Genomic DNA, 25881 nt, shown 5'->3' on the forward strand with positions numbered 1-25881 from the left:
GCAAATACCACAGAATTCCCGGCCTTATTTCCCCCCTAATAACACTATACAAATTCTACAGAAATCAGCATCTTTGCGTGGCGCAAGCAGCTGCAAGTAAAGTTTGTGCAAAGCAGATGTCACTACAAAACGGGTAAGGCACCAAATAAACCGAGAACAGATGAAATATTCGTGCTCCCACCAGTACTACTTCAGACGCAGAAAAGCAGTTTTTTCCCAAAGCCACGGTCTTTGTCGTTAAAAAGGGAGGAATGCTGCAGTGTTGTATCGTTGGCTTTAGGCAAACAAAGTCTGCTCTCAGCTTGAAAAAACTACCCTGGCTCCTATCCAGAACGAGCAGCAGCCACACCACACAGAAAAGGCCACCAGGGAAATGGCTTGTTTTTGCAAGTTCATGGGAATTGGAGTTTTGAAACGCAATCCTTCCTCGTTGCCTGAGACTGCCTCGCCATGCGGGAATTGGCAACCTTTCTGACAAGAGGCTGACTCTGCGAGCAGCGAGAAGAAGCCCTGAGGACAACTGTGCTGCCTGACTTCCAGCAGGGAAAGGTCACCATTTTGGAGTGGCAGAAAATTCTTCGCTTTGGTGAGAACAGAAACTGGATGCTAGGGTTGCAGCGGCCCCAGGAGAGAGCTTGTTCTCTGAACGCTGCTTCAAATCTCCTAGCATGACAAGAGGAGGAAAAAAAAGTTTAAAAAATCCCCCCCTTGGTGCATTTTTCATCCAGAATCAGAGAACCATTGAGGTTGGAAGGGACTCCCAGAGGTCTCCAGTCCAATCTCCCAGTAAAGTTGATGCACAGTGAGGTCAGGTCGCTCAGAGCCTTTTCCAGGCAAGGCCTGAAAGTCTCCGAGCGACCAGCTTCAGTGCTTATTCATGCACTCTGGGAAACATTTTTCCTGGTAAATGATCAGAACTTGCCTTGCTGCAGATTTTGGCTGTTGTTTCTCACCCTTTGCCTGTGCGTTTCTGACGAGAGCCAGGTTCTCGGGCATTGGTCCATCGTGTCTATTTGGCGATACCTTTTCCTCTCTTTCCTCTTCTGACTCATGCTGTTAGGGCCATTCTTGCCTTTGCTCTGTCTCTCTGCGTAGTCTACATTTTCTTCAGACCCCAACAAACTCACTTTTCCTTCCCTTGCTGGTGAGGTACCCTCCCATGGTGGGTTTACACATCACAGCCATCTTCCTACTCACATTTTTTAGGGCTTCATTCTCCTCTGTGCCAGCCAGTTATCACTACAATCTGACTACAAACTGAAAAGAATCCTATCCTTCCAGAGGAAGAAAAAAAATAAAGAATTGGCACTTTCCACCTAGTATCCAAACCATACTACTGAGTCCTATCTTCTCCTCATAATCCCTACCCAGGCCTGCCATTCCTTCCTGTGTGATTAACTCTACACAGATAATATTATAAGGTCCTTCTGAGAAGGGTATGTCCTTCTCTAGATATGTACATTTTAAGTTTACACAGGAGCTCCCAGAGTAACAGACAGTGGAACATTTTACTGAAGAAGAAAAAAAAAAACTTAAAAGGCAGCTACAGGAAAAGTTATCCATACAGCAACTTTGAAACAGCATCAAAATTATATTCAAATTGCCTCTTATTTTAATGACCTGTGAATTCTCTTCTAACACAAACATCCAGTGACAGCACATATTATGTTACGAAAACAAAACACACCACAAAGCACAACTTTAAAAAAAGATGTCAGCTAAAACTGAAGAACTTGGTAATGAATCACAACGAATTCAGCAATTTACAGCTGTACAGTACCTACACGTTGTTTGAAGCCTTCACATGTTGACTTAGGCAAAATAGATACCGAGCACTCAGAAAATCACAAAAGTGGACACAAATATTAAACTTCTCTATATGATATCTCAGGAATGTTTCAAAGTTTAAATATCACCCTTGTCCTGTGGCTGGAGAAATGGGTATACGGACTCTGGAAAAAAATACTGCAGAATATGCTGTGCTGTGAATTTAGACTGGTGTCAAGTGTGTAGTCACACTTACTGCAAGATAGACAAAAGGTGGGCCATCCCATTTTACAAAGGGCAGAGTAAGTCCTGGCTAATTACAATGCATTTATTGCAGGCTCCACAGTTGCACAAAAAAGAGATGCCACAGGGAACTTGTGTGCTAGATATATTATAAAACTGACTTCCAGCAGCACTTCAAAATTTTGCATGTTCTACTGAAAATGCTCAGATGTCTAATTTCAAAGCATCTACTGTGAAACCTGGTGATTCATTTCTTTAGGAAAATACACATTTGTACCCCAAAACTGCATACTACATGTTTGACTAGGTAATCACTCTGAATTCTTTCTATCCCCCCCTGAGAACTGTAGAATATATAGCTAAAATTATGAACAAATTACTAGTAAAAAACTGATTTTTTCTTGGCATAGAAAGATGATTCATATTTCTAGTTATTTGAATTCATTGCCTAGTTTGATTTTCTCCAACAGATAAGGTCCAGAATTCCAAAAAAAGTATCACCAACCTGGCCCCCTGGAGATAAAGCCTTGCATTTTTGACAGAAAGAAAACACCGTAATGGAAGGTATAGCAAAAGCAAATATTTCTGAACAAGGAAATGACCTTTCAGAAGTAAAACCCTACCTGAGTTGTGCTTTAAGTTCAGTAAACCTGGGTCGTCTGCTAGGGTCGTATGCCCAGCACTTGGTCATAAGGCTGTAGAGGGTAGGAGGGCAGTTTGGAGGCATGGGGAGCCGCTCACCGTTCTCAATCCGCCCAATTACATCATTGTTCTTCACTCCCTGGAAGGGCTTTACCCCATGCATGAGGATCTCCCACATACACACACCTGGGGAACACACACAAAAAAACATTTCCTCTGTGTGAGCAAACAGAAAAAAAAATGTTAGAAAAGAAAGCAAACCTTTCCTCCAGCCCCAGCACACAAAGCCTTGATTTTAAGAGGGAAGAAAGGAGGTTTAATAAGAACGGTGACTGAAATAAAGGACAAAAGCCTCCTTTCAGAGCTGCTATGCTCAGGAATACTACATGTTAGAAATTCCCAGAGTACTTGGCTTGAGTCGTACAGCCAAACAATGCGATTTCTGCTAAAACATATAGCCAGGGAATCAATTTTTACTTACCGGCTGACAGCAGCAAGGAGGGATGTGTAGTAAGATTACGCACGCAGTACCAACCAGAACTATTTATGAGGAAGCATGACCCACAGCTGGCTCACAGCAGCCTGGCTTCACATTTAGCTACGCTTTACCTATTGTAAATCAGAATGGTTGCTCATATTCAAATCTACTTTTCTTTCTTCTTCTTCTTTTTTTTTTTTTTTTGAAGTAGAATGAGCTGTATTTGCTTTTCCCTTTGACTAGTTCCAACTGGCCTGTTTCGACTTGCATAGTGTATTTTCACTTTGAGGGTGTTTTAACGCTGGCACCGATCCCATTTTTTTTTGGTGCTGAAACTATGTAATAAAACAGTTTCTGCTGAAACTATGTTAAAAAGCACAAAGGGGAAAAATGGTCTGTCAGTTTAAGATCAGCCAGAATGTTCCACAGGCTTAATTCTTCTGACTACACTAGACTTTTCTTCATACTATTATAAAACAAGTAAAAATCACATACCCTTTGCTTAAAAAAAATCACGCTTCAGTTTGCGAAGAGGGTGAACACTGCTCTTACTTAAAGTCTCATCGTCTTTGCTCCTTTACGCAGCCTTTGTTTTGTCTGTCCACAGCAGCACTCTATAGACTCTAGCTCGAGCACAGGTGATCAGATTCATAGAAAAAACATGCATATTTAGGGAAAAAAGATCGGGGTTTCAGGATATTCCTGAAAGTTAAGCCTAAACTTGACTATGTAGAAAAAAAAAAAGAAAAATACAGAGAGAGAAAAGGTGCTAGAAGAAACCGGAATTTCCGAAAGAACAATAAAAACAGCCGAGTATCTGGAAATTACTCATCTTACAGTAATTAAAAACACTGAACTTCTCGGACAGGACAGTAAAAGCCGCACCATTTGGGTTCACTTACCAAACATCCACACATCGCTAGCTGAGGTAAACCGTCGGAAGTTGATTGACTCTGGAGCCATCCATTTGATAGGTAATTTTCCTTTGGAAGCTACGGGGAAGGCAAGACAAGGCAGGCTGTTATTTCCACTGCTGTGCTCAAGCAGCTCTGTCTCCCCAGGGAAATAATTTACAGGCAAAACCCATCTCCAGCGAATAACTATCAAATTTGTACATGAGATTTCTGTGCCACCTGGCCAGTTCTGCTGGTCATCCTCTAGAGAGGGAGGGGAACAGCACTTTGCAAAAATATACAGACTGATTAAGCTCCTTCTTATTTTAAGTCAATTCTTAATTCAAAATGCAACTATTGTGGTTAAGAACCCACTGGTACGAAGTCTGAAACTGTCACAAATTTTCAGCTAGGGAACAGGTGTTTGTAAATGACTGAGCAAAATAAGGGTAGCTTGCTTGGCCTTACATGAAACAGAAAAAACAACAACTCCAAAACAAAGCATTTCCCCAACCCCCCCCCAAAAAAAACCAAAAGCACAACAGGAAATGACCACGTCAAAAACATTCCTCACCTTCTCAGCAATTAAATCAACTGTAAGTAGCTCGGAGGGAAATGAGACAAGTGAAACAAGGAAGCATACTGAAGCGTACAAGGACAGATAACGGATTTTTAAAATACATGACTGTAACTTCGAAATTCATTGAAGATTAAATTTGTAAAGACAGCTACATAATATGCACCAGATTTAAATGTTGCAGTTCGGCACCACATAGCAGGAGAACAGAGATGGCCTGTTTTTCCCTATCAGGCACTGAAGGACATCTCACAGCTGCTGGAGCCACTTAAGCTCAGTCTTCCATGCAAAATGGGGGGAAAAAAGTAATTTCAAGTATGTTTTGTATTGAATCTTGCCAGACCAGTGGCATTTGTGAGTATGCAGCATACAACGACAATGCAAACTCAAACATCTGTAGGTAGCCTTAAAATCACTGTAGGCTACTTAGATTGTGCCATTAATATGATTATCTCAGGACTCGAATGCGGAGAACCTTCTTAAAATTGTGAAAAAAGTACTGTATGCTTGTCCTAAAAACCAGAATGTAACCTACATTTCCTACTTCTTGCAACTTAAATCAGATTCTGTGATTTGTCTTCTTGAACCGTATATGTAGGAATTTACTGCCATCTACTAAATTTTCAAGCAGTTGTCAAACTTAACGTCAACTTACCTTTATAGTAAGTACTATCTTCCATGTATCGGGATAAACCAAAGTCACCTAATTTCACACAGTCAGTGGCAGACACCAGCACATTTCTAGCAGCAATATCCCTGCCAAATAGAGGAGACACTATTTCTAAATTATTAGAACTATTAAATTATTAACTAAATTATTAACTATTAAAAACTTAAGAGTGGTAAAATACCATTTGGAAAATATTATTAAAGCCCAGAAGTATCAAACTCCTTTGAGAAGACCAAATTATTCTTCTACAGTTTGGGCAGGTATATACAGAAAAAAAAAAGTCTACATATTTGTCTACTGATTCTGAGAAGCTTAAAGAAATGTTCTAACACATTTGGTCCTTTTGAGTAATATCTGTCATCCTGAAGCGTAACCGTCAATGTCAACACATCAGAGGAAAAAATTTTGTTCTATGATTCTATTTAAAGATCACAGGGTAACAAGTTTTGGCAGTTTGAATTAATGGAAAGAAGAAAACCTGCCTCCTGACACTGGAAAGGCAAGGAAACGGTTTAAGGTCTCAGTCCTGGCAGTGGCTTCGTAACAAGGAGCTCAGTTTTAGCGGTACCACAGGGCTGCTGGCAAGGCCTGGACACCTCTCACAGTCTCCCAGGTGAGACAACAAGCCCTGTTTGTTGAGCCTGCATTTGTGCAGACTGATGGATTTAGATTTGAGAAGTGAAACAAAGCAACCTGAAACGGTGCTTTCTCCCATTTCAGTACAATACGCTTAAGTTATCTGTCAAAATTTTTACTGGTAGAGTTAAAAATAAACAGCTACTTGGCCAAAATTAAAATATCTCTAACAATTGTAAGGGTCTATAATTTACAATATTTTTATATACATACCTCATATGTACATGTATGTATCTATGTACAATATATATCATATATATGCAACTTGAACTTAAATGTTTAAGCACAAATAGAAAGTTCAAGTCCAAAATGTTTCATGGCAGTTTGAATTCTGTTTACTGTTAATTGCATACAACATGAGGCTAAAATCAGTCTTTTCTCCCTAGGGAGGAATTCAAAGGGAAGAAAATTAAAAACACATCCAGAAAGAAATTTAGGTTCACTTTCTGGTTAAGCAAGAACTTTTATTTTATAAATACTTTGTTTTCCCTGTTCTTTGCTTAAGAAGCCAGCTGCCCATTGTTTTACTTTTCTGTATTGGGAAGATTACAGTTGACTAGCAGTTTGAAAAGATGTTGTAACCACAAAGCAACAACTCAGCTGAAATCTATTCTGATTAAAATCAGGCACCATCTCCAAGTCAATCTAGGGCTGAGCCAGCAGGTGTCACTCTTGAAAAGGGTGTTATTTTGCTGGCAGCGTCAAAAAAAAAATGCCATACTGATATGGAGAGAGACATAAAAACACGTAAACGGATTTTAGGAGTGTCAAAGTATTGCTGCTACACATTCATCATAAGCCAAGGAAAAGAAACATGAAAATGAAGCTTAAAGGATCAAACTATGCATATTAAGTCTCTTCACTCAGGCAAGTGTATCTAGTACCAGAATTACTGCCAACAAGCAATCTGGTAATCTAGGACATGCTTCATTCTCTAAAATTTCAAGTAGTTACATATAAAAACATGCACACGTGTGTATATATAGGCTTACCTATGTACAAATCTTTTGCTCTCTAAGTAAGCAAGTGCTGTGCTAAGCTGGTAAGCGTAGAGTATGAGGGAGGCCAGATCCAAGCTGTATTTTCTTACTTGCAAAAACGATCTCAACTTTTTGCACAAAGGAAAAAAAGGAAAGAAGTCAGGACAAAAAAAAAGATAACAGATTTAAACAAGACATATCTCAAATTGTAAAGTCTACACAAGTGTCAACAGGCCTGCTTTCCCTTTAGACAGGATGAGAACAGAAAACCACTCATGAAAAAGCCCAACTGGGTTAAATCCAAGTATTTTTTTCTGTGTGGAAACTGTTAGCCCAATCAAGAAAACATTTCTGCATTGCATTCAGGCTCCTTCTGAAGGCTGAGTGCATATGCTGCTGCTGAGACAAGTGCTCCTGGTCTTTTTATGAGTCCTTCCCCTGAGAACTGTGCAAGTTTTTGTCCTAAATGATTTCGGGACCTAACAGTATCCAGCAACTCTGAATACTGATTAGACGAATATTGTTTGAGGAGCATGAATTTTACTCTGCATTTATAATTGCTAAGGTATAGGCATTTAGCTCAGAGTAGCCACTATCAATGCAGAAATTTTATAAACTATACTCCCAGTAAAAGGCAGTTAGGATCTAATAGAAAGTGGCACTAGATTTACCTTAAAAATTAAAACAAGGCTTTAAAAAGTAATTTGGGCTCTGGAAAAGACAGAAAATGATTGCACTATAGTTTTTCTGCCTTTTTTTGTTTGTTTGGACAATGTACTGCACGTTGATAATTAAAATGTCTTACAGAATGAAATATTACTTCAGCTCACATTTTCAGATATACGTGGCTCAAAGGAAACAAACCAGTTTCAAAAACCTGAGCTCTAGTTTTGTTTAAACCATTCAGCCGAATGACGTGATAATGAGGAAAGTCATCGTATGTAAGGTCTCTGCTGCAGACTCCATACAGAAAGAGAAACATAATAAATTCAGTATTCCAAGGAAAATCGCAGTATTACTCGGGAAGCTTCCAAAAGGTAGAAAAATCCTGGTTTCTAACTACTGTCAGTAATATGTCACAAGCCATCTTTGCTTAAGAATAACAAACCTGCTCACTTTCATATGCAATGTTCACTTTTCAAGAAACATCTGTTCAAGGCTGGGAAAGAAATTCGGATGGTTTTATGTACCCCACTTCCACCCTCCTCCCAAACCCTCTGTGCTATAGTTTCCTTCAATTGCTGCTCACACAACACAAGCCACTACTGCCACCTTTTAGGAACAGAAGATGTACCACATAATTTCTCTTCCAGAAGGCATGCTCGCAAATGCTGTTTATATCTCGTTACCATCATCTGACTTGACACAGGTCATGCTCTCTCACTCTGCAAGAGCAACTGAAGTTCTCTGAAAGCTATGACTAAATCCCTTTGGTACGAGCTGATGCAGTTGCCTTAGTGGAGGAGTGAGGTCAAATCCTGCCGCTCCTGGGTCTGAGTCCATAATTCTACCACAAGTGTGATATCATGCCTGAGGAGTTTGCCTTTGGGTTAGTAGTGATAAGTGATTTTTTCAGTCTTTTGCAAAGCTAAAAGGGGTAACCAAAGACACGGGGGAAATTTTCATACCTCTCCAAGGGTACAGAGCTCCATGATTATCCAGACTGGGTTTTCTGTAATAACTCCAATGAGCTTCACAATGTGCGGATGATCAAACTGACGCATTGTTACTAAAAGGAGAAAATAGAAGTTAATGTGCCCCATAAAACTTATATTTTTTGAAGATAATAAATAAGTTCTGCCCTGGCTGAGCATGATGTAAGTGAACACACTGACCTGCCAGTCCAGTGTACAACCTATTAACCTGTACAACCTATTAACCTGTTGGAACAGGAGGAAGGAAAAACCAGTATGTATAACTCAATGTCTGAAAAAAATGTGTCAGTTTATGGCATAGACACACAACCTCGTTTGATGATTAAGTTCACATCTGATTTTATTTTCTATGGGCTTAATTAACTTTTCAGTCTCAGCAGCGCAGTCAGTATATTTTATGCAATAAGATGTACAAATGCTTATTAATGTTCTGGGGAGGTCTATTTGGTAGGTTAAACAAAACATCAGTCCTCTGATTACGTTTTTATCTTCCAACATACGCACAACAAGCATCCTTAATTTAATCTTAAAGTAGTCTCTCTTTTACATTTACAGTGTATGCTGTCAACAGAAATACACAGCAATTACCAAACTGGCAAGTCTGCTTCAGTTCACACAGAATTTGAAAAGAATCAGAAAAGATGTATTTTGGCTTTTAATTAATTATAAGCTAAAACAGCAGGTGGTTTTGGATTCACGTTCTGACGATCTCTGAATTCTACTTCTGATACACATCAGCAGTATAACCAATACCTCTTGCAACACTAAAAATCCCAAGAAAAACCCTTGGACAATGCTACTTAATCCCACAATATTTCACTAATATATTTTACTGCAGAGAGGGAGACTAAGAACATATTCTTTAAAATATTAACGTGCTATGAATAGATCAGGAAAAGAATCAATAAAACAAACAACCCTATCGAGGACCTAGCTTAACACATTAATGAACAGGAATAAAGAACGTGCCGTGACATGCCAACTGGGTGATAAAAACTGGTAAAACACCACAATGAATTGAGACTAGGTTCCTAAATCATTGAACTCCCCTCCTCACTTTTGAAGTAAAAGGAATTTCAGAGAGGGAAGTTTTTCTGAACCCTACTTCAGTATTAAAATATTGATAAATAAAGTGTATATACCAAAACACCACCGATTATTTACCTTTAGGGCTCTCTTATACTAATCTAACTCAGTGAAATTTGCAGTATGTTTTACAACATGAAAATATTGCTTCTTTGATGTAGAAATGAAGTGCGAAGACAAAGTGATGGGGAGGAAACCAACATACGTATTTCTATACTTCTTATGGTCTTAAGCATAATATATTCCATTGTTGGAAAATATATCTGAGAGACTAATTCAATCAATGTTAACTGAAAAACTCAAAAATTCATTTTGCCATCAAGATTCTAGAGCCAAGAGCAGGATTCCCTTTCCAGAAGGAATGAACCACTTGCAGAAAGGAGCAATTTACCAAGACCCATGGAAGATCAAGGAAGATCTCCAAACCCCAGGCAGTTTGTCTTCCTTCTTGCAAGAATCAACACAGCATCTTTTCAGCACTGGAAAATCCACTGTGAACAACTAAAACCCCCAAACTACTAGAGCTGTCTTTACGTCATACTTAGAAGTTCTGAATCTGCAGGGTTTACATATGTATGTGTTATTAAAGGAAAAAAAAATGCATGAAGCTCTTTAGTGAAATAGTGAAACTCTGGCTAGATGTTGGATTTGGGCTTTTTCTGAGTGCTCTTACAAAGTGGCAGTGTCCTCTCAGAGTTTGCAATCTGAACACAAACAAGAGGAAGGGAATGGATGGAATTATAATAAAAAAGGAAGAAAGATGATTAAAACAAAATTGAAAAGCACTATTTACCTGTCTACTCTGCGGGTATTTCCTGATCTGTTGAGCTCAAGGTCTAACAAGCAGCATTCAATGAGCAATTATTTTCTATGTTGTTAAGAGACAGCCGCCTACCTTTGACTGCTGTTATTACTATAAACAGTGCTATTTACTTTTCCAACAGCTAGATAGGTAGTTGAAAGAATTATAGTAATTTAAGAAAAATCTGACATTCAAAAATAATAAGCCATTAGCTATGAACATGTTTTCCGAACAATCAGAAAAAATTCTTAAACAAAAGACTACTGAGTAAGAGAATACAGTAACATCCGGCTATAACCAATTAATTTATTGTTATAACACAATACCTTTACAAGATTTATATACATAATAGTGGAGTATAATAAGCAAAAACTAAGGTCTATGTCTCATACCATAATTTGCTTACAAAACCAAACATTATGGAAATCGGCACCTACAATATTCTTTCAAAAGTTTTCTGTTGGTATTCTCTACAACAAGCCTTCCTCGTGTATGAAAGATATGTTTTGGGAATGCAATATTTGTGGGCAATTATTTAGAAGAATTGTTTATTCTACTAGAATTTTTAATTCTGAAATTTCAAAACAGGTAAGAATTAGACATAATGTTTTAGCAACTTTTTTTTAACAAGAACAACAACCTGACCTTCTAAAGGTAGTGTACCACACTGAAACAAATGCTACCTGATTTTATTTTAAAAATTCATTGAGGAGAAGGAAATAGAAGATCAGATCTCTGATGTTCCAAAACTGTTTCTGAAGTCTACCAGGAGTCAGATATCACTGATCAACTTGGAAAATCAAATAATCCACATATAATCATACACACGGGCAATGCCAGGATATAAAGCAGTTTTCCTGGCACATATTGCAGGAGAGGACAAAGCTCATGTTATACATTAAGAAAACATTTAAATTAGTATCAGAAGTTTCTGGCACAGATGGCTGCAAAGTCTTTCCAAGGACCATTTACAGAAGCTACCCCGAAAGAAATAATTTAATACTCACAGGCTTCTTGTAAGAATTTTTCTCTAACGCTGTCTGAGGTGCAGTTTTTACAAGTTTTGATTGCAACAGCCATAGCCGGATTTTCCTGAAACACATTAATAGAAATACTGAAAATAACTGAAATTCAGCCCACCAAAAGCTAAGTCCTGTAAAATTCTAGTACTTCAGTTATTGTGCAAATTTATAGTTAATAGTTAATTTATAGTTAATATAGTTAATAGTTAAATAGTTAATTTTGCAAATATCAATGATAAAATATTACTGTAAGCAAGACACTTAGTGTACATTTGTATCTAATGAGCCTTGGAAAAATTGATCTGATTTAAAGTATATTAATTCAAACAAAAATTGTGATAAAAGATGACTGACTTAAGTGAGTAGTACTACAAGTGTTCCAGGGCTACTGAGGATAGTAAACTATGAGCATATTTAGCAAAAGCAAAGGAAAACAAGTAGATACATGCCTGAAAAACACACTTGGCTTCTGCAAGCAAGCAACTTGGAAAGCCAAATAAAGGACCGTTTGTGGCTGTGCAGTGCAAAGACTGGCTGTAATTCTGACTGACTCAAATCCTTCCTACTAAGCAGATTGCTAACAGGATGCATACTAATTGAACTTTTCAACTGAGCTCAAACTCCAAAGGGAAGTGAAATATTTTATAAATTAGCTTCACAATCAGTTACATCGAGTGCTTTAAACTGATTTAACACAACACATGTATTCAAAATCAGAAACAGATTTTAGCATCTGATTGCTTGTCCTCTGAATAAGAAAAATGAGAAGCTCTAAGAAAGCCCAAAGGAGGCCTCCTGGCTCAGGCGGCATCTTTCATCTTCTCTTCCTTCGGTGTCTTCTACAAACACTCCTTTTCTAAGTCCCAGACAGCATGGAGAAGCTGGAAGTGCCTTTTATTTTGTAAAGAAGCTTTAGGCATTTGAGCTTCAGTAGAATTCAAAACACTGCGATTTACTTAGAAAATGGTATTTTAAAAGTTTAAATCTCGATTTATCAAGTGAGTAACCTCCATTACAAGCCGGAAAGCTCGTGTATTCCTAGCTCTGACAAGAATAGCTCTGCATGGGCCCAGCAGAAGCTGCTCCACCACAGGTAGCTCAAGCTCTTCCAGCACAGCAACACGGCACGTCCCCACTGCTCCACGCCGTGCTAAGACGTCACTCCGATGAATTCTTCATGGATTGAAAGCAGCTGAAGTGTTTTACAACTAATCCTGATCCGGGCCTGACCAGGGCCTTATATGACTTCCTTCAAATTGGGAATAGTGTGGTGGAGTCACCGTCCCTGGGGGTGTTTAGGGAAAGGTTGGACCTGGTGCTTAGGGTCATGGCTTAGTGGGCGACATTGGTAGTAGGGTGATGGTTGGACCAGATGATCTTGAAGGTCTTTTCCAGCTTTGGTGATTCTATGATTCTAACGGGAAAATTACACACCACCTTTTCCCCAAAGGGGCACAGGGTAAACGCGTGTCCTGGCCTGGTTTTTAAGGCCTGTGAGAGCCCAGCACTCACAGAATTGTCCTGTGTCTGCACATCCTTGTCCTATTTTAAATCCATTTTTATGCACAAGTGCTACCAGAATTAGAATATTTGTATTTTGCAGGCTTCATATCCATTTGCTAAGTCAGTCACAACATAGCTCTTCAGGTTGAATTTGCATGAAAATGTTGCTCAAAAATCTTCTCTCATACATAAACATGGCCATAAACCGACTGAAAACCTGGTGGTAAATGAAGATTTTATTCCCTTCTGAAGTCAGGATTCAAAAATCAGGGTTGGAAGAGTCCTCTGGAGCCCTGCCAGACCAATCCCTCTCTCCTCGGGCTACAGACAGAGTTTTTCAACGTCTTATGTATCAGTAGTAACATCAAAAGGAAGAGTTTTAGTGCCTAAGGCCACCAAAGACTCCAGATACGCAGCACAATAACATACAGAAAGAGGGCTCTTATCAGGGTTTTGCTGATGCTTTATTTTTGGATACGGAGCCAAAACAGCGAGGATCTAACAGACAGGTACCAGATTGTTCAGTGGGCAGCAAACATCGCCATTTTAAATGACACCTTTGGCTTAACTCCAGAGCAAATAAGCCTTTAAAGACGGTCTTATTTGAACAGCTTACACCTGAGCAATAGGATCCTGTATGTATATGTATGCATACATTTTTCATTCAGCATGCTATAAATGCAGGCTGGTTGTGGTCTTTCGGGAATATTTAGTAGCAAGCAGCCTTCTAGAAGATGTGGATACTGCACAATCAATAGAGTAAGAACTTTACAAGTCCAATGAACAGGGATAAATACGATTTTCAGATTGGAATTTGAGCCAACAGAATGAAAAGCCAGAAATCACCCCAATTTTTTTACATGTGAGCTGAATACATACAAATATGGGAAGGCTATCGTGTTATTGCAGCTGATTTTTTACCTGTCGTACCATTTCCTCCAGAAGTTTACGTTTCAATCTATGACTACTACATAAAAATGTAATGATACCTTACTATTATCCCTTTACATATTCAAGTTCCTTGTATGTGGTAAAACATTCCTTAAAGAACGTAATCAGTTTCAAAAATCTGCCAGACACACACTGACTTAACAAAACCAATTTTTTCCTAGACAAAAAAATAATAGAGGTGGACAGCATTTTCTTTCAAGAAAAAGTAGTAGATTTATTAACATATAAACTAGAGAGCAAGAGAGAGAGATGCTTACTGCTGGAACAGACATATTTTTCAATGTTATTGTCCCTCTGTTGTAGGCTACTGCCCTTCCAGCATAACAGACTACAATTTCTCCTCTATATTTCAGCACAGTTAGATTAAGTTAGATTACTTTAACCAGACACAAATGTCAGCTTCTGCACTGAATCCTGGACCTAAACAGAGCTCAGGCTTCACACCTTTAGATACTGTTTTAAACTTCCAAAAAAAGTTCTAGAGCACTGAATACTCAACAGAGTATGGCCAGAGTTCATGCTTCCCATGCTTGGACACACTCGAAGAAGTGTATTGCTGGGTTTTAAAAGCAATGACTTGGAATTCCAACTCTGCCAGTGGCTTTGATAAGGACCTGAGTAATTTAGTTGGCATTTTTGATTCATTTCCTTATCTGTAAAAAAAAAACCAGGGATATAGGAGCAGAGAAGCCACTCTGGAGCTCCTTTTTTACATACCTGCAAACTGAAAAATATGCACTACATGCTGATTATTTTGATAAACCACAGAGTCAACATGTACTTGTTCTGGAAGACACAGTCCAAGGCATATGAGGCATACATTTATTTATTTAAACCAGAAACCTTTTGTTTGTCTGTGATTTACTTCAGAAGTAAGGCTTACCGGACTCATGTAAACTCCTTGATGTACATCTCCAAATTGTCCTTCACCAATGCAGCGCCCCAGCTCAATTCTCTCCCTTTGAATTTCATAATCTCTGGCTACAAGAATATAATGCACTTAAAACATCAGATCTCTGATGAAGAGCAAATGAACAATCCACAAGATACCAAACTCAAAGTAAGTCACTCAAATGTCTCACATATGAATAACTAAGATTAACATCTGCTGCACACCAACCTATAAAAATGCCATATACACAGTGGAAACCTCTTAAACAGACGTTTGAATCAAAGCAATGAAAAAGGAATTGATAAATCTGATTTGTTAATGAACTATTATGCATTATTTATTTCACTGCAATAGACATAATTAAGTCTTTCTTAATTATAGCTAGTAAAAGACAAAGAACACAAACAGCCTAGGGCAATACAGATGATAATAAACACAGGCTTAGCCCACGTGCCTTTACATGTTTAAGAGAACTCCACTATGTGATATTTTAGATCTTGGAACCATCAAATGAGCCAGGAGAATTTTTAAAGAGGTAACTGCAAGAAAAAAAATACAGAAACAAGAGCGTGGCAAACAAAGAGAAAATGAAAGAGCAAAATTTTGAGTGCACTACACCACCATCAGTGTGTAATTGGAGTAAAATTGATATAATGCTTTGCAACTTATGCAATTTTGTTAATTCCATTGTTTAATAGACTGAGAATATTTCTGATGAAAACGTCTCGGTACTTCAGCAAAACATTTAATCAATTGCAACTGAATTACTTCATTTGCAATTTAATTTCTAGCAGACAAGGAAAAATATTTCAGGACTAGCAGAAAAGCACGTACAGTATATGTTTTCACCTCTACTTATTTTATTCAGAGAAAAAAATATAATCTACCAGCTTAGGACTTCGTGACTGATTATTTTGTCTTCATTAACACTACAGAAATAATGTCACCTAGAGCTGGATAATACAATGATAAATGCCTTTTTCATTTCTTGTTTTAAGTATTGCATTTTCCTCTTTAAAATCCCAAAGCTAGCTGGTTTAACTATAAATAAATGTTTATTAAATGAAAGTGAATAGTAAACTTAAAAATTCCACATCATTCCAAATTGCAAGCATACAGGGATGGGGAAAGGGTCTCCTGTTACCTTCATCTATTCCATAGCTTTCTGCAGTGCAATTAAGAGAAAAATCAAATGCTTACTTAGATATAGCTTCTTGAAATCAAAGCAAGGACAAACATTTTTTAACATTAAAAAAAAAAGAAGAAATATACTGATGCAATTTTAAGTTTACATTAGCAGAAGTCACGGGTCTGTTCTTGTGATCTTACTGCCTCAGTCCTGTGAGAGCTGAACACTTGAACCCACTTCAATCCAAGCAAAGCGCTTCACTTCATGGATTTCTCTCGAACAGCCCATCTTATGGGCTTTGAATTGAAGGCATACTTAAGTGTTTAGCATCATCCAGGGCTGGGACCACAAGTAATTACTTCCAAGAGAGTTTAAATGAAAAGATTTTAAAAAATCATACAGAGTTAATATGTTCACAAAAAATAAAGGATATAACTTATCACAGTACTTTTTTGCTCCTGCAAATATTTTAGTAGAATCATGTAGTGACTTACTGCAAGACATTCGAAACACATTGTTTATTTCTGGAAAACATATATTCTTGCTTTTCAAATATTTTCCACAGCAGTATGCTATATTGCGAACACTGAAGTGATTATGGAGCATTCCTGCCACATGGAAACCTGTAGAAATCCTTCCATATACGTATCATTCTTCAGCAGAACATGGTACCAGTTCAGCACCACCCTCCCCTTTTACACTAGCCAAACCCGACATTTTTGCAGGTCTGAGCACCAAGTTGATTGCCTACTTCTGGAGAAATCCTAGGTTGCCAAAACGCAACTCTAAGCTGTGCACTCAGCTGTTAAAATCAGCATTCTGGACTTTCACGTTAAATTAGCTAGCCCTGCCTGTTTAAGATTATACCTTAATTCAAATATGCTGTAAGAAAATCCTTGCAGTGGCTAATGCATGATCTTTTTTTGCTTTCAAAGATGAAGACTCAAAAGAACTTTGCATTTTTATTTTTGTTCCCAAAGTCTTTCATCTTTAACAAAATTGCATGTGGTACAGACAACTTTTTTCTACCAAGGAATTAGAGAGCGGCAAGTCTGACACAGAGCAAGGATGAGATACGGTTACAGAGCAATATGCAGCAGCTTTCTAAATTCCTTGCCCTTGTTAAACAAATCTTATCCATTCTTTCTTTGTGCATTGTGTTCAGCACCACCATAAAAAACTCTGTATTTAGAGACATAAAAGGAAGTTCTCTGTGAAGTCACTGACATCAGCAAAAAATACTGAAGAACTTGTTTTTGTTTGCTTCATAACCTGAACTTGAAAGACACTGAATCTGAGTTTTTAGAACACCATCAAGAATATTTTCTTTGCACACACATTAAGCCTGAAATCTAAGATTCACTCCTTGCTAAACCAAAGAAGCTGCCAGACAAAAACTTCCCGTTAACTCTCATACTTACTTGATGGCATCGTATAAGTATCTTCTTCATCTATAATCTCTGCATAGTCATCTGTTTCTGTAAAGGGAGGAATTGAAGAATTTCGGGAAAAGCAGATGAAAACAATTCTCCAAAACAGTATCTCCAATTTATCAAGGGTGATATGCAACAACCCCCCCCCCTTCAACAGCGCCGGGACGCATTCACAATAGCGTGAATAAAACTTGCTCATGCATAATTTATGGTATGGTAATGACCCCTGCCAATTATACTACGTCACGTAGATGCATTCACCAAGGAATAAAAGGAAGATTCATTCGGATTCAGAAAAGTCTAAGTTCTGTAATTGAAACCAATCTCAACTGTTGACTTCAGAAGAAAACCTTTTTAACAGCAAATCCCACCACAGGAAAGATAAAACGTTATTAATGGATTAAATTGCTTCATCTTCAATAAAATGTGAATAGTAGCTTGCTAGTATTTGATGTCAAACAAGCAAAACAGCCAGTAAAGATGTTCCAGGGCAGCATCTACCCGCTGCCAATGTGGCAAAGGTGAGCAATTTTCTGTAGCGTCTCTTGGAGCGTAGAAGTATTTTAGGTCACAATCTTGCCTCAGACCCATTTTTCTTGTACTGCTCTCAATTTCCTTTGTTTAGCAGAGATTTCACTATCACTTTTGCTGTCAAGAACCGGCATCTCATGGACTGCTTTTGAAAACGTCCAGTTCTCTAAGTTTTCAGAAAAATGACAGTGTATTTTTTCCCCTGTTTAAGACTTAGGGCTTTTACACCACCAGTTCTCAAAATGGTCTAAATGGCATCAAGCCCCATCAGAAGGTCTTTCTCTTGCTCTAAAGAGCTTCTTCCAGTGCGTGGAGGTCATTTCGTCATGGTTAGAAACTCTTCCAGGGGTTACAAAACCAATCCACAACAGTGAGATCCTTACTCACTGCCAGGCACATTCTATTCACCAACTTTAAATGCACGGAAATTCTCGAAAACGAGCAATTTCAAGTCCAGTCTGAGGTTTTCATGGTTGGTTTCAGGCGATCACGTATTGGGCTGCCTCTGAAAGGCATGATTTGCTCCCCTTTTTTCCCCTTCTGCCCTGGAGCATATGTATGTTCCTACACGTCCTTTGCATCGTTTCTAAAGGTACGGTTTCTGAATGGTGAATGGGACAAAGCAAAGGTTGGATGATCCCTTTTGGCAGCAGCCCTCATTTCAATCAAATTAAGCCACTTCTGAAACCAGAGCAAGGCTCCTAAGTATTTTACAGGTACATAAACAAGTTTTCAGGCAAACTAAATACTCAAAAACTAGGAAACTAGAGGTCCCCGTAACCTCTCAAGTTCAACACACTTCAGTAATTAAATGTAGAATTAAATGGAGATTTATGATCCTAACTTCGTACTACTAAAAGAAAATGAAAGCGATTTTCCTGTCATACACCTGTACCACGTCTTGTAAAAATAGAATCAGGAAATTTTATGCCATTTAAATTTGTGCTAAGCAATTTCTATTTAGGACACTGCAAAACAGAGCCACCTAATGAAAATTCAATGAAATCTGAAGACAGCGCCCAAGTCACAACAGGCAGCATACCCCAGAGGCGCTGATCTCTTGGCATGTTTTTTCCTCCTGATATAAACTAATGTTTTTGTAGAAAAGCCCCTGCTTGATCTGAAAAGCATCCGTTTGAAAGAAAATGTTAAGTGTTACACCACTGTAACGGGGATGGATCACTCTGCTTCCTTGCACTATTCTGTAAGATGTTTTTAACTTTCAACTACTGTTACAAGCTGTTATTTGAGGACAATAGCAAAGAGTCCTTCATATATGTATAAAAAATGGGCTGAATGAAATATACAAACATCTTCAAGAAGAATTTTAAAAGCCTACAAACAAAAGTGGTGCCACACTTCTTTAGAAAAAGAAAACCTTTGTCACACTAGATTACGGGACAGGGCTTATAAAATATGATAAATGACTTGGCTTGTTCATCTCCCTGTTTTAAATTAATGAAGTTCATTCGTAATAAAAGCATTAAGGGAACACTGCAGAGCGCTTTACATGGTTTTGAGACACTGCCCCAAACCGTCCTGAAACGAAAAGGGTCTTCGTAGCCAATCCAAATAAATAAGATGTATGCAATTAACTCAGTATTTCTTGTTATGCATTTAACACTCGGGAGGGGAATATATAATGAGAACTCAAAAAATGATTCCAATCCATGTCTGGCATCATTTCTTGGAATTAGAGGAAAATTCAATCCAGGTGATGTGCTCCAAGTGCTCTGCACCAAGGGTAACCAACCTCCCTCGCTTGCTGCTTTACCCCACGACTGCAGTCACTCGGTAAGAGACGATGACCAAGCCTGTTAAGACCCCGACCACGTCTGCCAAGAGACGGTCCAGAATACAGCAAAACCCAGCTGGGCGAGGCTCTGCAGGCTTGGATTATTCTAGATGAAAGAAATGAGCAGGCCACTTCTGGACAAACATAGTGTCAGTGATATATGGGGGTGAGCCAAGTCGAACCTTACTAAATCTGAATGTATTTATTAAAGAGTATGAAAAAAAAAATCAGTATCACATCCATAATAGCTCTTTCCTTATTTTAACCCTCTCTTTGAAATTCTCTTTCTCATGATTTTTTATCCTCTTTTCAGAGCCCTTATTTTTTAAAAGGTAAACACCAATAAAAATCAGTGCAAGGTTAGAATCTGAAATGCAGTTTCTGAATTTATGACAGAAATAAAACACTGAGTTTTTAAGAAACACATTACTATTTCTAAGTAATAGCTAGTATTATCTTAACATGATTTATATCTGAAAGAGAGAAAGCAGACAAGAATTTATACACCCCCTTGACAGTTTAATAAGAGGAAGACCACAAGACATTATCTCTATTTCTTCTCATTGCCTTCTTTTGCAAATTAAAAGAACATAAAAAGCAGTACCTCCTACTTATATGAATAAAGACACATACACCAGTCTATCAGTTTGATTTTTTTTTCCAACATCAGATAAAATCCTTTAGAAAAATAGCTAAAATATTTTTTGTTGTTGGTAAAAAACAGACTTGTTTTCAGAGGATAGCAAGTGAATATTGCCAGGGAAAAAAAAAGACTTCAAATGTTTAGAGAGGATAATATTTTATAACAACGGTGTCACACTTTTGAAGGAAAATATTAAATTTCTCTTTAAAATCAGTAGATTGAGTAGCTGAAACCTGATTAATATTTCATATATTCAATCTAAATCAATCCCTCAAGTATAGCTTCTTTAATGCACGGAGCAGTAGTGGATTACCGAGCAATATGATGCAACCAGGCCTTTAAAGCATCACTTAGTGGATTCATTTCCCATGCTGTATTACAGCCATTGAACATCGACCAAACCCAATCTGTGATATAACCATTTAAATCAAACTGAACGGACACTCCTGAAAACCTAGAAACTTTCGTTGCATCATGCCAGAGCCCCCTTTGCAAACGCATGCAATACCACATATCCCTGTGTGTTTGAAACAGGTCCTCCTTTTTCGTTTCCAGTTTAGCAGAAAGTGTTAGTTGCACAGCCTGTAAAGTACGATGTTTATTGGCTCAAGTCCAATGCAGAACTGCTTTTTAATACTAAAATGTGTGTAAAATTGATTACTGAAATGCGCATTGAGTGGTATGTGGATGTAAGAGTTGCATATTGCATATTAGTAACACACAGACTAGAAAACATATTACCGTCCCCACTAATTTCATCTGCAGATCCAGGTGGCATGCAAGGAGAGAGAAAAACAGAGGGGGAGAGAGAAGGGACAGAGAAGGGGAGGGGAAAATATACTATTAAATTCATGAGTAATCCAAAAGTATTCAGACTGCAGTTATCTTATATACCTGACTCAAGAGAAACCAGAAAAGTAGCGGAATTTAAGACTTCTCACCTAAAACCCAAGGATAAAGATATGTCCTGAGAAGCTTGTACAATGAGACAGAGTTAATGACTTTCAAACACAAAATTTCACAAAAATTAAATCCAGGAGTGGAACTAGTTCTCCTAAGGTATTGTTAAGAACTGACAAATTCTGCTATAATTCAAAATTTTGCTACGAAATAGATCTACGGCCAGATGAGCCATTTCATTTTGGCTTTGCACATACACATGGGACTGCTGCTAACTAGAGTTGGTGCTGACATTTTCCAAGGACGGACACTCCTGTGCTATCGCTAAGACATAAGAAACACCCTCTAATTTAAGTATTAATTATACAGAGCATAGTGCAGTTATGCAAATGAGCACCACGGCCTGCATTTCTGGTAATGACACTACTCCACGCCAACACCCGCAGCACAAGCTGATGTACTTTAGGACATTATCTATAAAGAAAAGGAAAATATTGTAAAATGCACTCATTACTCCGGTTCTTCTTACCCCTAACGAAGCCAAACCAGCCCAGCCCAAGTGCTGAACCAGTATGCAGCCACAAGCATCGCTGTACTCAGTATTTAATTCAAAGTGATCTTAGCTGATGCTTATTGTTGCTATTCTATTTCATTCATGAGCATGCTGTATCAGGGCTCCAAGAATGAAGGAAAAATATATCAACAAAACCCGCCAAGGGTATACGGGGCCTGCATAGCTATACAAATCAAAATATGAATACGTTTGTCATTGTAGCATATAATGTTTAAAATAAAGTCCCCTACTAAAATGGAGACCAGCAAGTTTGCGACTGCAGGAAAATCCAATTCAACAGGAGACGAAGGGGTAGCAGAAATTTAATGAAATTATTCTTGGAACTCTGTTTGCCTGAGGCTCAAGTAGTAAACAAAAAAAACCCAACAGTAACTGAGTTAGTATTTCAGCTTTTGGGTTAATAAGGCAGCCTATACAAAGAGCAGTGCAGTACCCTTAGGCGGCGGCTCATGGGAACAGAAGACGAAAGGGAGAAAGCGCCTAGCTTTCTTTACTTTATGCTGACAGTGATTGACTCCTTTACAAAGAGGCAAGAAAAGAAAAGAGAAAAACAGAAACAAATTATTTGGAAATAAAAGAAAAGAGACCGGAGAGAACATCTACAATGAATGAACATAAAAATAAAGGTTTACTTTACAGTTCTCTATACGCAAAATGGATATACAAATGTTTATGGAACTCTAAAGCACATCCGTTACTTTCCTACAAATTCCTTTCTACAGCAATAAGCTACGTTCATTTCACTTTTTAAAAGTGAGATTAGAATCTATTTAAAAAAAACACTTTTGCCAGCTACACACACCACCCATTCACAACGCAGACACCATCCATCCCAGACGTGTAATGAATGCACTTTTGCAAGCTCCCTGTCTAAGTTTTCCTAGAAGGTGCTGTAGTTAAATTCTGACTTTAGTGGCAGTCACCAGACTGAAACATGGACGCACTGACTTTCTGGACCCAGGGAGAAGAACTTCACACAAAACAAGTATTCCACATATCACGGTGACACAGAACAAGGAAAAGCACAGTTACTCTGTCCCACTGACACATATTATAAAATGGGATCAGTCACTGGAGTTTTATGCCCAGTCCAGACCTGACTTGCCAAGAGATATTCAGCATAGTCCCCCTTTCCTCATCATCACCCTTCAGTGAATTAGCAAAGAGCTTATCAGGACGAGAGATTTCTGAGAGCATACAAACTGGATTTCACAAGGTGAGAAAGAAGGAAGCAAGATGCTAAAACCTCAGGGTAGCTGCTTCTCTTACTTCTCCTGGCATCTGTAACACTCCTCTGCTTTCGCCTTTTCCCCCTCTCCTCTATCTCAGGAAATAGGAGAGGTGATGTACAAAGCCAGTCAACCAAAGCCTCCCTCACAGCTACCACTTGAGAGCGAAGCCCAGTGAAGGGCACAACTACAGCCCATTTTATTTAAAAAACTTGACACTTCTAATAGAGTCTGGAAACCTTCGAACCACCAAAGCAGCTGTATTTATGCAAAAATCACTGTCTTACACTCATATTTTTTTTGTGCCTGGAGCTTGAGGGATGATGTGCAGGATGCTTTAGAGCTGCATTAACTGTGTTCACTGTCCAGTCTGGAGGCAGCACGTTCAATTTCATGCACACAAACCTAAGGGTAACGTTCATAACGAAGCTTTCGACATCCACAAATAAAAGGAAGAAATACTACAGCTATTTCAAGAGGCTACTGAAAAGGTACTGAAATAAGAATAAAGGAACACGATACACTTCAGTGAAAGAGAAGAACAGGTATAGAGTCGCTGGAAGCAATGCGAGCTGTCTCGAAGGGAAGAGATGCTTCAACTCAACCCATCTGCTCAGGCTACAAGGCTAATTCAAGCCTGAAGTGTCACAGTGTTGTCACTCCTACATCAGCACATGGGTGGCAGAAGCTGATGGAAACCAGACCAGCCCATTTCTTACGAAGCACTCTTCGAAATAACAAAGGTGGGTTGAATTCATCGTGCCCCGATGAGTAGCGATGCTCAGATCAACTTGTCTCCTGTGTTTGAAACTTTACGTTAATGATCCACTGCTTATAGCCTGTGCAATTATTCTGCTAGATTAAATCCAGAATGCTTTGTCTTAAACTTACTGCAACTTCAGTCTAGCTACAGAAAAAGTTTATTTTGGTAAAGAGGCATTTTAAGTTCAAAAAGAAGTTGCAACTCTTTTCTAGGAGCCTAGAGAGTACCTGGTTGAAATGAATGGTACTCTGACAGGTTTCTGCCATTCCACACTGATGCCCATAAAGTTTAGAAATGCTGCTGAAAACAGACCTCACCTGACTCTTTTTTTGGTTAGTTCCTCTCCCAAATACTAAGTATTCACTAAAATTACTGTCCATCAAGAAGACCACAGCACTTTGTACACAGTAGCCTGTTCTCCAAAGGGAGCCATCAGGCGAGAGGGCAGCTGCTCCTGGAGCTCCTCATAAGGATATCCAGCACTGGAAGGCTGGAAATCGTAGCGTCCCGTTCTGTTTTAGTCATACATTCCTGAACCGGTTTGAGAAAACCCCAGAGAAAAATCTGTGAAAGAAATAAATCTATGCATTTTCAAGGTTTTTGAAGTAAAACAAGTACCACGGAGCTGAAATATCAACTGAATGTATTTGTCAAGGCAAGTATGCTTATACATAAAGAATAAAAAAAAACAAACCTAACAATGCAAGGAGCATTTTTCTTGCCATACAAAAGTGTCTGCTCAAATCAAGAGAATGGATCGCAAAGGAGGAGCACAGGAGGGGCTACAAGAAGTTTAACCAACGCCACAGTTCATTTTGGCCTTTTTGTGAATGAAAAGAAGCAAGGTATTTTTTCTTTAATCTTAAAAAATTCCGTGCACTTTTCAGCATTATCTTTTTGGATTGATTTGATAAAATCAGCATGCAAAAAACAACAACCAAAAAGCTTTACAACCTTGCACAAAGAACACCTTTTCCCCCTATCAATTTATTCAAATGGAACCAGGAAATGTAAGCCCTACACAAGAACCTCCTTCAGAGCTGAGCACAGGGCATACCTTCATTTTTAGTACAGGAATCACCAAACAGGGCAAGCACTGTGCTTTGCAAGCAGAAGTGATTCAATAAAATCTTATTTGTCTTTCCATCCTTGCTCACAGTTTTGCTTGTGAATAATCCTCATCGTTCACAGCTATTCCAGCCCTTTTGCATGCTGACATCGTCTTCACTAAGAACATTCTTAATTGTTGTCATACTGAAATCAGGTAAATATACTTAGTATTTTCTTCTCTCCTGTTTGTTGTGTTTTGACAGTTGGCTCCTGCTACGTTTCATTTTGTTCTAGATAACCAACTGGAAGTCTGTCTCATAGATAAACTGTACCATATTCGATATATTTATTAATGCAGACATAATTTAAGTGAACTTTTAGCATATCTCCTTCAACACAGCATACTTTTCATTCAAATTTAAACTGCAGCCAAATGACACAAGTGGGGTGGCAACCACCTCAAACTCAAGATCTGCTCATAAAGAGCACCTTAGAGAAGAACTACGATGCTGCCTCACTGCCGTAATCAGAAATTAACATAGTAAGTGATTTAAGTGGAATTATATTTAGGAGTGGATTTATACACCACGGAAACTGGAAACTGGCTAAGAAGCCCCTCTTTCAGGATGCTAAAACCCTACAATCCCTGTAACGAAGCTCTCTTCAAGAGACCCTCTTTCTCCTGCACAAGGTATGTACACCAGCATCATTACACACTTAGGCCATTGGATAAACTACTCCTTTTGACTTTAATTTTAAAATGCTAATTGTAGTAACAACAGCCATGTCAGCTAGGGAACAGGATGCGACAAATTTCTCCGTAAGTTACCATTTCCCTATTAAAGGGGTCTGGCCTAGGATCTGTTACTTAGATGGCTTAAACAGCTTGCCTTAACATCTGAAACAGTGACTGTGTGTTTAAACACCCTTCATTTTGCTCCACCATGTTAACACATACTTAAGCCGCAAAACCAGCATCTGCTATGAGCTGAGACCATCCCGTGGCAAGCCCTAGCAAACCTTCAGGCCTGTGCCTC

At 38.5% G+C, this 25881-nt stretch overlaps 1 protein-coding gene across 9 annotated transcripts in view; it reads right to left on the reverse strand.

The window, feature by feature from the left end:
• The window catches only part of PTK2 (protein tyrosine kinase 2), a 207444-nt gene that overhangs the window by 31298 nt on the left and 150265 nt on the right, over positions 1–25881 (reverse strand). For 4 of the 9 annotated variants that reach the window (XM_066991244.1, XM_066991243.1, XM_066991242.1 and 1 more), the window contains 11 exons: positions 22236–22319; positions 21070–21087; positions 17348–17404; positions 15942–15962; positions 14789–14886; positions 11437–11521; positions 8515–8615; positions 6899–7014; positions 5256–5356; positions 4033–4122; positions 2634–2838 (listed from right to left, as the gene is read on the reverse strand). In XM_066991244.1, coding sequence (XP_066847345.1) covers positions 2634–2838; positions 4033–4122; positions 5256–5356; positions 6899–7014; positions 8515–8615; positions 11437–11521; positions 14789–14886; positions 15942–15962; positions 17348–17404; positions 21070–21087; positions 22236–22319 — 976 coding nt within the window. Of the gene's footprint in view, positions 1–2633; positions 2839–3133; positions 3322–4032; positions 4123–5255; positions 5357–6898; positions 7015–8514; positions 8616–11436; positions 11522–14788; positions 14887–15941; positions 15963–17347; positions 17405–21069; positions 21088–22235; positions 22320–25881 lie in introns of those variants that run through there. The other 5 variants (XM_048049049.2, XM_048049084.2, XM_048049089.2 and 2 more) reach the window with 5 other exon arrangements.

The sequence above is a fragment of the Anser cygnoides genome, chromosome 2 (genome assembly GCF_040182565.1).
Source record: "Anser cygnoides isolate HZ-2024a breed goose chromosome 2, Taihu_goose_T2T_genome, whole genome shotgun sequence".
In the NCBI taxonomy this organism is placed as follows: Eukaryota; Metazoa; Chordata; class Aves; order Anseriformes; family Anatidae; genus Anser; species Anser cygnoides.